The sequence below is a fragment of the Cyrtonyx montezumae genome, unplaced genomic scaffold (assembly GCF_038088225.1).
Source record: "Cyrtonyx montezumae isolate F1298 unplaced genomic scaffold, pur_monq_1.0 scaffold_8, whole genome shotgun sequence".
NCBI lineage: Eukaryota > Metazoa > Chordata > Aves > Galliformes > Odontophoridae > Cyrtonyx > Cyrtonyx montezumae.
The window spans coordinates 102,957,390-102,970,661 of record NW_027072089.1 but is presented as its reverse complement, the minus strand read 5'-3'; the positions used below and the strand labels follow the sequence as shown (position 1 = coordinate 102,970,661).

Below are 13,272 nucleotides of genomic sequence, written 5' to 3'. Positions count from 1 at the left end.
CGCCCCATCCCCGCGGGCCCCGCCCGGCCCCGCCCCTCCCGCGGCCATGAAGAAAGGCTGCGCAGCCCTGCGAGCATGCGCAGGCAGTGCGCATGTCCGGATGAGTTGGGGCGAGCAGGGTTTCGAAGGCCTGGTTATTTTTGAGGCGGTGCCGTGGTTTTGTTTGGGAAGCGCTCAAAATTGGGGTGACTTTCCGACGTAGAGTCACAGAATCATCACGGTTGGAAAAGATCACTAAGGCCATCTAGTCCATCCAGCCACCCACCCCTGCCATGCCCACTGACCGCGTCCCTCAGTGCCATGTGCACGCGGCTGTTGAACACCTCCAGGAAGGTGATTGCACCACCTCCCTGTGCAGCCTGTGTCACTGCCTCACTGCTCTTTTCTATAAGAAGTATTTCCTCGTATCCAACCTGAACTTGCTCAGGTGCAACTTGGGGCCATCCATTCTCATCCCACTGCTGTCCACAGGGAGCACAGGCTGACCCCCACCTCACCACAGCCCGCTTTCAGGCAGCTGTAGAGAGCAATCAGGTCTCCCCTGAGCCTCCTTTTCTCCATGCTGAACAATCCCAGCTCAACTGAACATTTCTAAGACCGTGGGGCCTGATGGGGTTCACCTCAGAGAAGAGTTCGTGGATGTTATGGCTGAGTCCCTCTCAACAATTTATGGAAGGCCATGGGAGTCTGGGGAGGTCCCTGCTGACTGGAAGCTGGCCTATGTTATACTCATCTACAAAAAGAGCATGAGAGGAGGCATGCAGAACTACAGAGCTGCAAGTCTAGCCTCAGGCCCTGTAAACGTTATGGAAAAGATTATCATGAAGACTATTGGAGGACAGTGAAAGAACAAAGCTATGGTCAGGTATAGTCAACATGAGATCATGAAGGAAAAGACCTGCTTTCACCTCCTTCTATGCTAAAGTCACCCACTTGGTGGGAAAACAGTGGATATAATCTTTCTGAATTATGGTAAGGCCTTTGATACTATCCCTCACAGAATTTTTACGGACAACTGCCCAACTCTGAGATAAACACATTAATGTTGTGGTAGAACTAACTCCGTAGAGCTCAAAGTATCAGAGTGAATGGAGCTATATTTGGTTGCTTGCTTCACTAGTGATGTTCCCCTAGGCTCAGTTCTAGGGCCAGTTCTGTTCAACACTTTTACCAGATGCCAGAGTGGGATGCATCCTCAGCCAATTTGCCAATAATACTAAACTGGGAGGTGCTGTTGACACCCTGGAGGAACAAAAAGCATTGCAGAGGAAACTAGGTAGAGTGAAGCACTGGGCAATCATGAATGGCATGAAGTTCAACGAAGGGGAATGCTGGGTTCTGCACCTGGAATGAAGCAATGCTAGACAGAGTCTGTGAGATGAGTGGCTGGAGTGCAGCTCAGCAGCAAGGGATCTGAGGGTCCTGGTGACAGCAGGATCAGCATGAGCCAGCAGTGTGCTGTGGTAGCCAAAGGGGTAAACTACATTTTGGGGAGGATTAAATGTAGCTGTCTGGAAAAGAGGTGATTCTCCTCCTATATTTAGCATTGGCGCAGCCTTGCCTTGAATACTGTGTGCAGTTCAGGGCTTTGCAATACAAAAAGGATATTAAAGTCCTTGAAAGCATCCAGAGGAGGGCAGCAAAGTCTGGTAGCAGGGCTGGAAGGCATATCTTGTGAGGAGAGGCTGAGGACAATTGGATTGCTCAGTCTGGAGGAGGCCAGGAGGTGATCTCACTGCTCTCTGCAGCTTCCTAAGTGGGGAAGAAGAGACAGGTACTTGGCTCTGCTCCTGGGAACTGATGGCAGAATGAAAATGGCACAGAGCCGTGCGGGAGAGGGTCACACTCTGCATTAGGAAATATTTCTGTGCTGTGAGGGTGGTCGGACATTGGAACAGGTGGCTGAAAAAGGTGACTGTTGCCCCAAGTGTATGGGAACTGTTGAATCACAGCCTGAACCACTGATTGATCACCTGAGGCGAGCACTGAGTCAGCTGCAGGAGCACAGGTAAAGGCAACACGTGTGTATTGGGAGGGGTGAAGTCTGTCCCCACCTTTCCCGGACCCCATTTAAGGACTGACCACCACTGGAGAAAGATCTCCTGTTGGAGATTCCTCCTCTGTGGAGTTCCAGATGAGCCTCAACCATCAGTGACAGGTGAACCTTTCTTTATTTACTGGTTGTCTTTATGCCATCTGGATAAGCCATACAAAAATATTCCGTCCACCTTTGTTATTTTGTGTGGGTACTAGTCTTTCAGGGTATTCACCCTACAGCCATGCCTGTCAGTGTTTAAGAGGCATTTAGACACACTTTGACTTTTGGTTGTCCCTGAAATGATCAGGTGGTTGTACTCAATGATAACATTCCTACCTTTGCTTTAGGTTGTGCTTCTGATAAGGACTTTTTTCTTTCAAAGTTTGTTTTATGCTACTGAATTGAGCACAAGAAAGATTCAAGTTATTGTAAAGAACTTTTCTAAATAAAGATACATTAGTTCAATATTTACTTAATGGCACCATAGAAGTGAACAAGGAATTGCAGTCAAGGTTTATCTCAAGTTGATGTTCAGACATAGTGGCAAAGCATATATAGGATAAAATAAAATTGTGTTTCATTACTTTAGACTAAACCATTTACAGATCAGGTGAAAATCCCAAGTATCCAGAATGACAGATGTGACAAAGAGGAGACTGAAATATACAGAAAAAAATCTGTATTGCTTTTAGCTGTAGTATGAATTGTCTGCATGCTGCCATGTGTGGTACTTCATATTCTCCACTTAGAGATAATGTTATTCCTTATCTAAATGGGCAAGTCAAAGGTATTTAGTCTGCAATGGGATGTGAGATCTCTTCTACCAAAGTTGGCTTTAGAAATGTCACTTGGGAGAATTTTTCACTGATTAATGGTCACTGGTGATTAGCCCTTTTCTTCAAATGTCCTGTGTGTTTATTTTTTACCTACTGTAAAATTAAATAAGAAGCTGTTTTATATATATATATGAAGTAGAGTAAGATAGTGATGTCTTGACTATAGCTAAGACTTCATAGGTAATGATTTTTGCCTTTTGTTTGTAGTAGTGTTTTAGTTTCTGAACCAGATATTGAAATTGGCTCCTTTTTCTTTTCAGCTGAAGAAACAACAGGTCTTATCATTGATGTCAGTGTATCCCAAACATTTATATTTTTATATCTGTGTTTAAGGTTTTTGATTACTGATGCTGTTAGACATGGTTTGATATTTTTAGCGTCAAATGCTGTTATGTGGTAATAGAAAGTTAGCAGACATTGCTAGGGCTGATAATGGGCAGAAGCAGCATATCTTCCCAACCAAATTTTATGTGACCAAAAAGTGTGAAGTTGGTGCATCCGTGGTGAGATTCAATCCATAAACAGGAACAATATTTTGTTAAAGTAACCTTTGGGAAAGGGAAAATCTTACAATTGCTAGTGATACTTACTGCTCTCCTTGATTTCTTACTTCAAGAGTTGTATTCCAGTTACCTAACAGGTGTTTACCATACAAATAACAGGGAACAATATACATTTTTTTTTGAGCTTATATGCATTTAAACGTGCAGTCCTTCTCAAAACTGTATTTCTGCAGTGTAGTGTCTACCACACACATTTATTCCATTTTCTTGTTACAGTTGCTGTTCGTGCATACTTGTAGGCCTTCTGGCATCCATTCTTGATATATCCTTTTTGATACTTTATCTCTTTGCTTCCTGTCTTTCCTGTCTTTTTTTTTTTCCTTTTTTTTCTTTCTTGTTAATGTGTTCTGAGAAGATAATAGCTGTATATATTTTCTTGATCTTATTCCCTCTGGCTCCTCTCCTTTTGCAGAGGCAACATCACATGATGGAATTAAGGTGTCATTTTTCTATCATACTCCTTTGCTGATAGTTAGAAAGAATCAGATAATTCTTGTATGTCCTTGCTCTTTGAGATGCTTTCATCCTTCTTTTCTTTCATCTTCATAATAGTATGATTTGCTATCCTCCAGCTTGTCTTCTGGCCTCCTGATTTAAATCCTTGTCTCTCTTCCTTTTCTTCCACTCATACACGGTAGGGATAGACATTTGCATGTTGATAATACTTCTTACACAACCTTTAGCTAATACTGTATGTATTTTCATTTGACTACAGCTATAGCTTTTAATGTTCTCCTGTTAAAACCCTAAAACTTTGGTATAATTTGGTCTTCCACACATATTGCTGTTGTGTATTGGCTTCAAGTCCTCCTTGTTTATTTTTATGCTGTGATCATGGCAATACAGAGTCATAACATGGGTCTCTCCAGTCCTGTAGTCCTTTGAGTAGACCGTAGTTCATGGAAGCAGTATAAGAGCAGGCAAATTCAGAGTGGCTTTCTAACTCAGTTTTCTATAGTCTGTGGGTTGAACTTGCATCATCATTTCTGATAGCTTTTGATGGGTTTATTTTCAATGAGTTAGACTAATCATTGCTTTCATTCATTTTGATTAGCACTCAAAACATCTTATGGGAATGTGCTTTATAGTAGAAGTATATTCTATGAAGTAAGATTTTCTTCCTCTCTCCACTTTTTTCCCCAAAAGAAAAAACAAAACAACAAAATCTCTTGTGATTCAGTTCATTCTTTTGGCCTTTCTTGTGCTTCTAAGAAATGATGGCCTCATTAATCTCTTTGGTTGTCCTCTAAATAGGTATTCTTTGATATTTCTTCATACATTTAGTCTCTTCTTGAACAGAATCCTCTTCATACCTTGGATTTATCTTTGTGGACTTTAGTTTGTATTTCCCCTATGTTTTCTCTGAGATAGTATGACCAGAATGGTGTGCAATATTGAAGTAGTAAGCATGGCACTGTTTTTTGTATCCTGGTATACTGCTCTTTTTTGTATTATTCTCCACTTCTTTTGTACTCACTCCAAATACTGTACTTGCCTTTTTAACTACTGCTGAGCATTGTCTGAAGTTTGCAGAACTCTCCAAATGACTCATCTTTCCTGATAAGGAAAAGGTAGTTTAGCTTCTGCCGTTACGTATTTAATGTGGTCTTTTTCCCTGATGTTTCATCTGCATTGAATTTCACATTCACAGTGCTATGAAATTCTTATACTTCTTTCTGTAGTAGGCTTTGACAAACCAGAATATTTTTGGATCAGTAGTGTACCTTAACATCCTATTTCTTGTTTCCAAATAATTTTGGAGGGCTTTTATTTTTTTTCACCATTTTGATTAGAAGCTGCAGTTGGAAATACTATGCTCAAGTTCCCTAGAGGCCTACCCTCTGATGCCACTTTGAGAAATGCCATCCCATATGTCTTAATGATGATTTTCCTCCATCTTCTTCTCTTTTAAGAAAGGCTCTGTGTGGGAGCCTTTAAGTGTTGCAGTACCAAACTGCCTTTTAAGTTTTTCCTCTCCTTTGAGAGAAAGGAGAGGCTATACAAGGTGCTTTCAAAATCTTCTTCAAAGTCTTCATTGTGCTCTTGTGGCCATGAAGGCAAGTGGTATCCTAGGGTGCATTAAAAACTTATTTGCTCTGCCTTGGTGAGGGCACATCTGGAATATTGTCTTGTTCTGGGCTTCTCAGTTCAAGAAAGACAGAACTTCTTCTGTGAGTCCAGCAGAGGGCCACAGAACTGGGGCCCTGGAGCATCTCCTATGTGAGGAAGGGCTGAGACATCTAGAACTCTCCAGCATGGAGAAGACTGAGACAGATAGCTGCCTGCATTTTTATGTCCAGAACACAGTAAGGTGTTGAACCTGTGTAATCAATGGTTAAATGGTTTTGGCAATAACTTTCATCAGATATGTAGCAACAACTCCATTTATCTTTATTTGTGGATTTGCTTTTGTTGGGCTGGTTGGAGTTTGTCTGTGTTCCTCTTTTGGATAAAATGTTGCGTAGGATATCTGTGACTTACTTTTTATTATAAGTAACCACATTATTGGAACATAGTACTGTATTTTAAGGGCCTTATCAGTTGATTCACTTGAACTCTCTGCACTTCAAAAGGATATTTTTTTTTATTGGAAGCTTCAGAATCAGAACCTAAACCCTTTATTTTTACTTACTGGAACCTTTATGAAATTAAGAAGCCAAGTAAAACATATTTGCTCACTAAATGTTTAAGTGAGCATGTGGTATTATAATTATTGGTATGCTAGAAAGCACTACTACTGATAGAGCTTTGAATACACAAAGCTGTTTGATAGAAGGAGACAATTACACTGTACCACTAGATGTCCATCTACTATTAGATAGGAGTTAGGTGCTTCTGTATGGTTAAAAAAGCAGTCACAGAAACTTAAGACACATCTGTAACAGATTTTAAAATACAGGTGTGTCTTAAGTTCTTTTATTTATTTTGATATTTTGTTGGACTTAAAGAGATTTAGACTTGGTTTTCATGATCAAACATCTGATATTCAGATGGATTGGAAGTTTTAGCATTTGCCCTGTCCCTGCCCTCTACCCTTCAAAGAACAAACGGTAGTACAAATTATAAAATCACATTACCCTAGTACTGTAGATAACTTTTGATTAAATAGCACTTTTCCACCAGAAATTGCTATCCTCAAATTTTTTTTATTTTTTTATTAGCAAAAAAGTACTATGATTCCCTAAAAGTAAAGGACTCTTCCCTATACAGTTGAACACTTTCTCAACTGCATTAGAGATTGTAATTTGTTGTATCTGTTCAGAAGCAAATGATTGTGATGATGAGGATTGTGATCATAACAATAGAATAAGGGAAGACAAGATAAATATCTATTTTGTTAGAGACAGTGTTCTTCACCTTTGTAATAACTTTTCTTCTGAGAATTGCATCTGTAGATTCTTCCCTCTGACTGCTAACTAGGAAGATGACCTAACAATGATGGGAAGCTTTACAAGAGAAAACTTCTCAATGAAATTAATATTGAGTGTAAGGCACAAATGAATTCCACTGAATGAAGTATTGCATTACTATCTACATGTGCTGTTTCTGCATGCATATAAATCACATGCATCAGTTCAATATAATTTTGTATAAAAAATAAGAGAAGCTTCTGCTATGGTAGTCAGTTGTACCAGGTTAGTTGCCCTTTGATCCTAACAGAATTATAGAATCATAGAGTTCTTTTCTACCTTAATTATTCTAAGATTATCTAATCCAACCATCCACCTACCACCTATATTGCCCACTAAGCCATGTCCCTAAACACTACATCCACCCTTTCCTTAAGCACCTCTAGGGACTGTGGCTCCTCTGCAGCCCTGGGTAGCTTCACTACTCTTTCAGAGAAGAAATGTTTCCAAATACTGAACCTCCTCTGGCACAACTTAAAGCCATTTCCTCTCACCCTATCACTATTAGCTGGGAGAAGAAGCTGACCCCCACCTCACTACAACCTCTTTTCAGGCAGTTGAAGGAAGTGATAAGGTTTTCCCCTGAGCCTTTTCTCCAAACTAAACAATCCTGGAATCTTGTATCCTAGAGTATCTTATTCACTTAAAACAGAAAATGAGGTATCCCTTAGAGGGTAGCCATGGTACATGGATGTCACGCTCCTACTCTGGGGTTATCTTATCCTATTGTCAGCAGACTCACCTCAAAGCAAAGTTTGTAGGTTAAACTAAATAAATAAAACCATAGCTGTAGAAAGAATTTAGGCAGCAGAATCTGCCCAACCTGATGTTGCTGAATTGCATACTGATGGCCCTTGTAGAAGATCCAGGTGAAAGCTATTTATCAGGAGGACATAAGTTAGAAACACTGAAACCCTCCAGTTCGTTGTCCCTCCCATATAGGTGTTATGCTCCTGTGACTGCTGCTCCTGTGAAGGTTTGGATCTTCTGAGCGTTGATTTCTGTTGTTTGTGTTGGAATGTGCAGCTGAATCTGGGCAGGTGGAAGTTAGTGTTCTGTCCTATCTACATCCAGTGGCAAGACTAGTATTATGCCCCTTTAGTAAAAGACCCAGTTTCACGTTGTGCTTGAGCTTTGATCAGTGTATGTGATTTGGTAGCATCATTATTAGTACTTCTTATCAACTATAGATACATCAAAATGTGTTAGACTTTATCTTAATTTAAGCATGAAAAAGACCTATGGTGCGGAAGGCTTGAAGAATTGTCACAGTATTAGGATTTAATGAAAAAATTACCTCAGCCTGATTGGTGTGCTTTATATGCTTCTCATTAATGGACAAATCCCTACTTAATTAAAAGGGTTATTCTTCAATAATGTTCTTTTCTGCAGGATTCCATCAAACATCCATATTCTCTATTAATTTGGGGCCAGTAAGACTTCAGGTAGTCAAAGATCTTTTTCACATTGGACTTTGGTTATTGATTTTGGAGATGCCTTTTGGGTAAAAATGTTTTCACTTCCTTATGCTGTAATACCTGTGTGGGAAGAACAAACATACGTGAAGGAATGAGGGAAGAAACTGCTCAGAATACCTGTAATGTGTAATATGAATACATGTGTTTAAAATATCACTTGCACTGCGTAGGAACATAGGAATGCAGCAGGAGTGATAGTGATAATCCATTGCTCATGGGACAGATATTGCATATACAATGTTTTTACTTATTCCTGGTAACCACACAAACATAGAATCATTAAGGTTTGGAAAAGACCTCCAACATCACCCAGTCCCACCATCCACCTATTACCAGTATTTCCCACTAAGCCATATCCCTCAGTACAATGTTTCATGGACACCTCCAGGCACAATGACTCCACCACCCTCCTGGGCAGCCTGTTCCAGCACCTCATCACTCTTGAAGTTTTTTCCTACCATCCAACTTGTATCTTCCCTAGTGTGACTTGAGGCCATTCCCTCTAGTCCTACCACTGACATTTTCAAGAAAAAAGTTGTTCATGTGCATAAGTGTTTACACAGCTGGAATAAGATAAATTATTTGTGCACAATGATTGAGTCCCTTAATTTTCCAGCTATTACTCAAACAAGCGTGAAAAAAACCACACAACACTCTCCTTACTTCAGATGAAAACTAGTATTATTCTTTCCAGAAGTAACCAGGATCTCCCTTTAATCCTGTGGGACCATTGTGCAGTATTTAACTGTGTGATAAAATAACACTGGGTGTAATCTAGTATGGAGTGGGTTCCCTTGTCATTGCAAGTTATCTATTATAACCTACCAAAAAAAGTTTTGTAGTACTTTTGAGTTATAGATATTTTGTCTCTTTAACGTGAAATGGACAAATACTGTCTGAAGGAGTCAGTGACAGAAAAACACTTCCTGGAAGCCATCATTGCTCTACAACCTTTTCACCTGGAAGTAGCTTTCCAAATGACAGTCTCATTCTTCATGCATTGTGCATTTTTAAAGTTTGAACCCAACAGGAAATCAGTGAAAACAAAATTGAAGTAAGTCTCCCTTGGAAAAGTGAATGAACAAGACAACGATCTGAAAATGTCCTTCTAAACTAAGACAATTCTTACACTTTTTTTGTGTGGCAGGCAGAGAGGGTGGCACTGACTGAGGTTTGGAAACCAGAACTGGAACCTTCAGTGGTATTGGTAGATGAACATTTCTTTGCCTGCTTTTCTGCTTACAAACAGACAAAGAAGCAATTTAGAACTGGAACTGGAGCAGTCTGGAAGTTATAACTATTTAGGATAAAATCCCTCAGTGTTCATTACAGGAAATTGCCTCTCTGCTCTGCTTTTTGTAAGTGACTTGTGTGTACATGCTTTTATAAAGTGATCCTACCGTTGGAGGGAGCTTAACTTAGGCTCTTTGTAATGATTTTCTTTAGCCTGAGTTTTAGGAGGAATCCTTGTGTTCTATTTGACAAATTTGTCAGATCCTTGGCTGATCAAAAACTTCTTAAAATCATCTTTCCCTATCCCCAGAAGTCTGTGTGGGATAAGTGGTGCTACTAGAGCTCTTGCCCTCAGGCAGACATAACTGCTGTTGGGCTGAAAGTTAGACTTGCTCTTTAATGTGCTTAATCTTTTGTTTCTCAGAGGCAGTAAATTAAACAATGCTACAAATAGACCTACACACCTTTAGTATTTGGATAACTAACCGTAAAAGTATGATCAGACCAATGTTCCTTTGAGCTACTGTGTCTGATAATGCACAAAAGCAGCTGTATAAATAGTACAGGAGCAAATCAGAAGTGTAGTAATACCCTTTCAAATAGTAATACCCTTTCAGACTTATTCCATCCTTCCACAGCTCAAGGACCAGGAACTCCTAGAGCTAAAAGTTGGCTTTAATGTCTTAAAATGTATCAGAGATAATTAAATTTAACTTTTTCTTTATGTCAGTTTGAACTTTTAGCATTCACAACATCATGGCGCAAGGTATTCCATAACTTAAGTGTATCATATGTATCCATTTTGCTTGCTGTCAATCTGCCAGCATTTGCTTTTACTTGATTCCTGTTCTTTTCTGGACAATGCATTGTCTGTAAGTTGTTCACAGCTTTATGTACTTTCTACCAGTAGGTTGAACAGTCACTTGGATTCTTTTCTTACTTTTGATAAGCCTTGATCTGTACTTGAGTGAATGGATCTGCTAAATTATTGCTGCTCTATTGAATGACTGTTACTTTACTTCATTGGAGATGCAGGGATTTGATCACATGGAAGAGTTATAAATAACCCATAACTATATATAAACAGAAAAAAAAAGTAAGGATATGCAATTCTGAATGTTATATTAACTTGATTTTATCCTATCATTATGTGGCAACCGACCGGGAAGTACTCTGTTTATATAAGAAAGCTCAGTAAATCCCCTATTCTTCAGCATGTAGCAAAGGTCATTCTTCCAGATGTTCAAATTTCCTTTCTTTTGTACTTAAACCATTGATTGACAAATGTGGAAAAAATACTGCCATTTTTATAGAAGTATCTCTAAGGAACTTTTTGTTTGTTTTCTCAAGTTAAAAATCTTTACTGTATTCACTAAATATCAAAAGTGGCTATAGTAAGGTTTGGCTTTGGTAATTACGTCAAACAGAAATGTTGAGAGACAGAACAGAACATATAATCTTAAATATTAACATATTTTCCCCCAATTGGAGCTGTAGATGTTTTACTTATTACATGTCATGGTTGGAAATACTTTCTTTTCAGCACATATGGTAGAATACAGAATTAGTCTAGTACGCTAGCAAACATTTTTCCAAAGTAAGTTCTTCTAGACAGTATGCACACATTCAAATCAAGACTCTAAAGTGGAGACTTGCTACTGCAAGTTGACCCCTTGGGAATTAGGTGGCATGATAGTGCACAGGTATGGGTAGTTGAGCTGCATTTCAAGTGACAAGTTAAATTCTTCCCTAAATAATCAGACAAACCTCTATCAGGCTCTGTAACAGTATGATGGGATGGAAAGTACCATGATAATAGCAGGGTAACAAAGTCTTTGACTACAGCAAATGAGAATGAGTCTTAATGCAACAGCTATGAGGGAAAGGAGCTCCAACCCTTCTGGTTACTCAGGTGCACTGCATGCACCTGAGCTCCACTGGGTTGGCCCTGCCTTCCCACCAGGTGCTCATTTGCTGGTTCAGGCTGTGGCTTGACATTTCTGCTACGGGCTCAGAATCTAATCTTAACAGCAGCAAAATAAGCCTACCTATTGCTTTTCTCCCTGGTTTACTTCTATCCATGAAGTGTTTGAATGTTTCCTTCAATATAAGGAAAAAATAGGAAACCAGGCTCCCAAGATACCTAGATAGTTGCAAGATTGGCTATTCATTATAAGAAAATCAATTATACTGTTGTTTGCTTCTGACCTATAAAAGGATATTGTGATTTCGTTTAATTAAGGAAGAAAACTTATCTTGCATTTAACTGTGGAAGAGATGCAGTGATTAGTTAGGCTGGAATGCTTTTAGAACTAGGACTCGGTTTTGTTTGAGTATTTAGATAAGTTGTTTGGAAAGAATGTGTTAGCTTTATTAATAAATAATGTTATTTTACTTTGTCAAAAAAAAAGCAAAGCAGATATAAAACTCCTTGTTATGATATCATGTGATGGTTTCAGTCCTCTGAAACTAACAGATTTTTTGGTTTTTTTTCCTCCTTTGCTTGAAAGAACCTACAGGAAGAAACTGTTGGCATGGCAGCTTGCCCATGTTAGAAAAGGTGGGAATCAGTTTTTCAACTAACATTGATCTTCTGGCCATACTTCTTTGAAGTAACTGGACTTCATTCTCTGCACCCATTTTTTTTTATTTCAGACTTGCATTCTTGTCATGTGATACGTCTGCATGCACAGCCTTACCTGCCTTGTAACAGGAGTTTTGTATTGTAGTAACTTTACTTGGGAGGATAAATGAATTGAATATAATTAACTAAAGAAGTCATCTCATGACAGTGTTAGCTACCTATCACTGTGGCACTATCATTGAGCCATGAGCTGTCGCTGCAGGGTTGAAAACTGAAACAATGACGTTTAAAAGACCTCATGTCTAAGTTCTTGCAATTTTCACCTTCCTGTGCTCACTTATTAATTAATATTTCCTTAAGGAGTGAGAATTTCTTGTCTGTGTGGGACTGGGGCATAAGCTGTGTATTGTCACACTATGATTGTGCCACAAGACTGGTTTTCTAGAAACTTCTTCAGCATTTAATGAATGGCATGTAGGTTTGCCTCTCTGATGAAACAGTATCTTGTAATTTTAAGGGGAGGGGGGAAATAAGGTAGTCTTTCAGTTATCCATTAGTTTTTCCTTGATTTTCTTTCTTTTGTAAATAGAGTTTATGAAATGACATGAAACTACAGTAGGAGCTATAGCACAGAACTTATTAGTCAAGCTTAACGGTGCAAGTCTGACCAATAAGCCAATGCTGTTGGAGATATTTGATTCATGTTCAGACTGAGCTGTCTAAAACAAAGTCAATTTGGCAGTCTTTCCATGCATTTGCACTGGGTGAGGTACATGTACAAGTGAAAAAGCTACCTTTACAGACAAATGTAGTAGTTAATAAATAACAGAAATCTTACTTTGTCTGACAAGAAGCACAGATTGAATCTGAGACAATTTCTACTGAACTTGAGATTTTCATGATTTATTGCTTCCAGTCACTGGATTGCTGTGTTTCTATCCTGTACATTTTCTAAAAAAGAAAGTACTTATGCCTTTAAAAGGATACTCTAGGACTATTTTTTTTTTCATGCAGATCTTGAACAGTGTTGGACAACAACAGTGTTCCCTAAGTCTAAAATTTAATTTCTTGTCAGTTTCCTGGGCCTTGTGTGACCTATATTTCATTACCAAAAAAAAAAAACAACCTAC

General features: G+C 39.0%; 1 protein-coding gene across 1 annotated transcript in view; it reads left to right on the top strand.

Annotated features, from left to right (window-relative positions):
* Window positions 1-10,314: 10,314 nt before the first annotated feature.
* COL6A6 (collagen type VI alpha 6 chain) overlaps window positions 10,315-13,272 on the top strand; it is a 59,304-nt gene continuing 56,346 nt past the window's right edge. Inside the window, exon 1 of the mRNA XM_065752688.1 lies at window positions 10,315-10,324. Within this exon, the coding sequence (XP_065608760.1) occupies window positions 10,315-10,324 (10 nt within the window). The remainder of the gene's footprint in view (window positions 10,325-13,272) is intronic.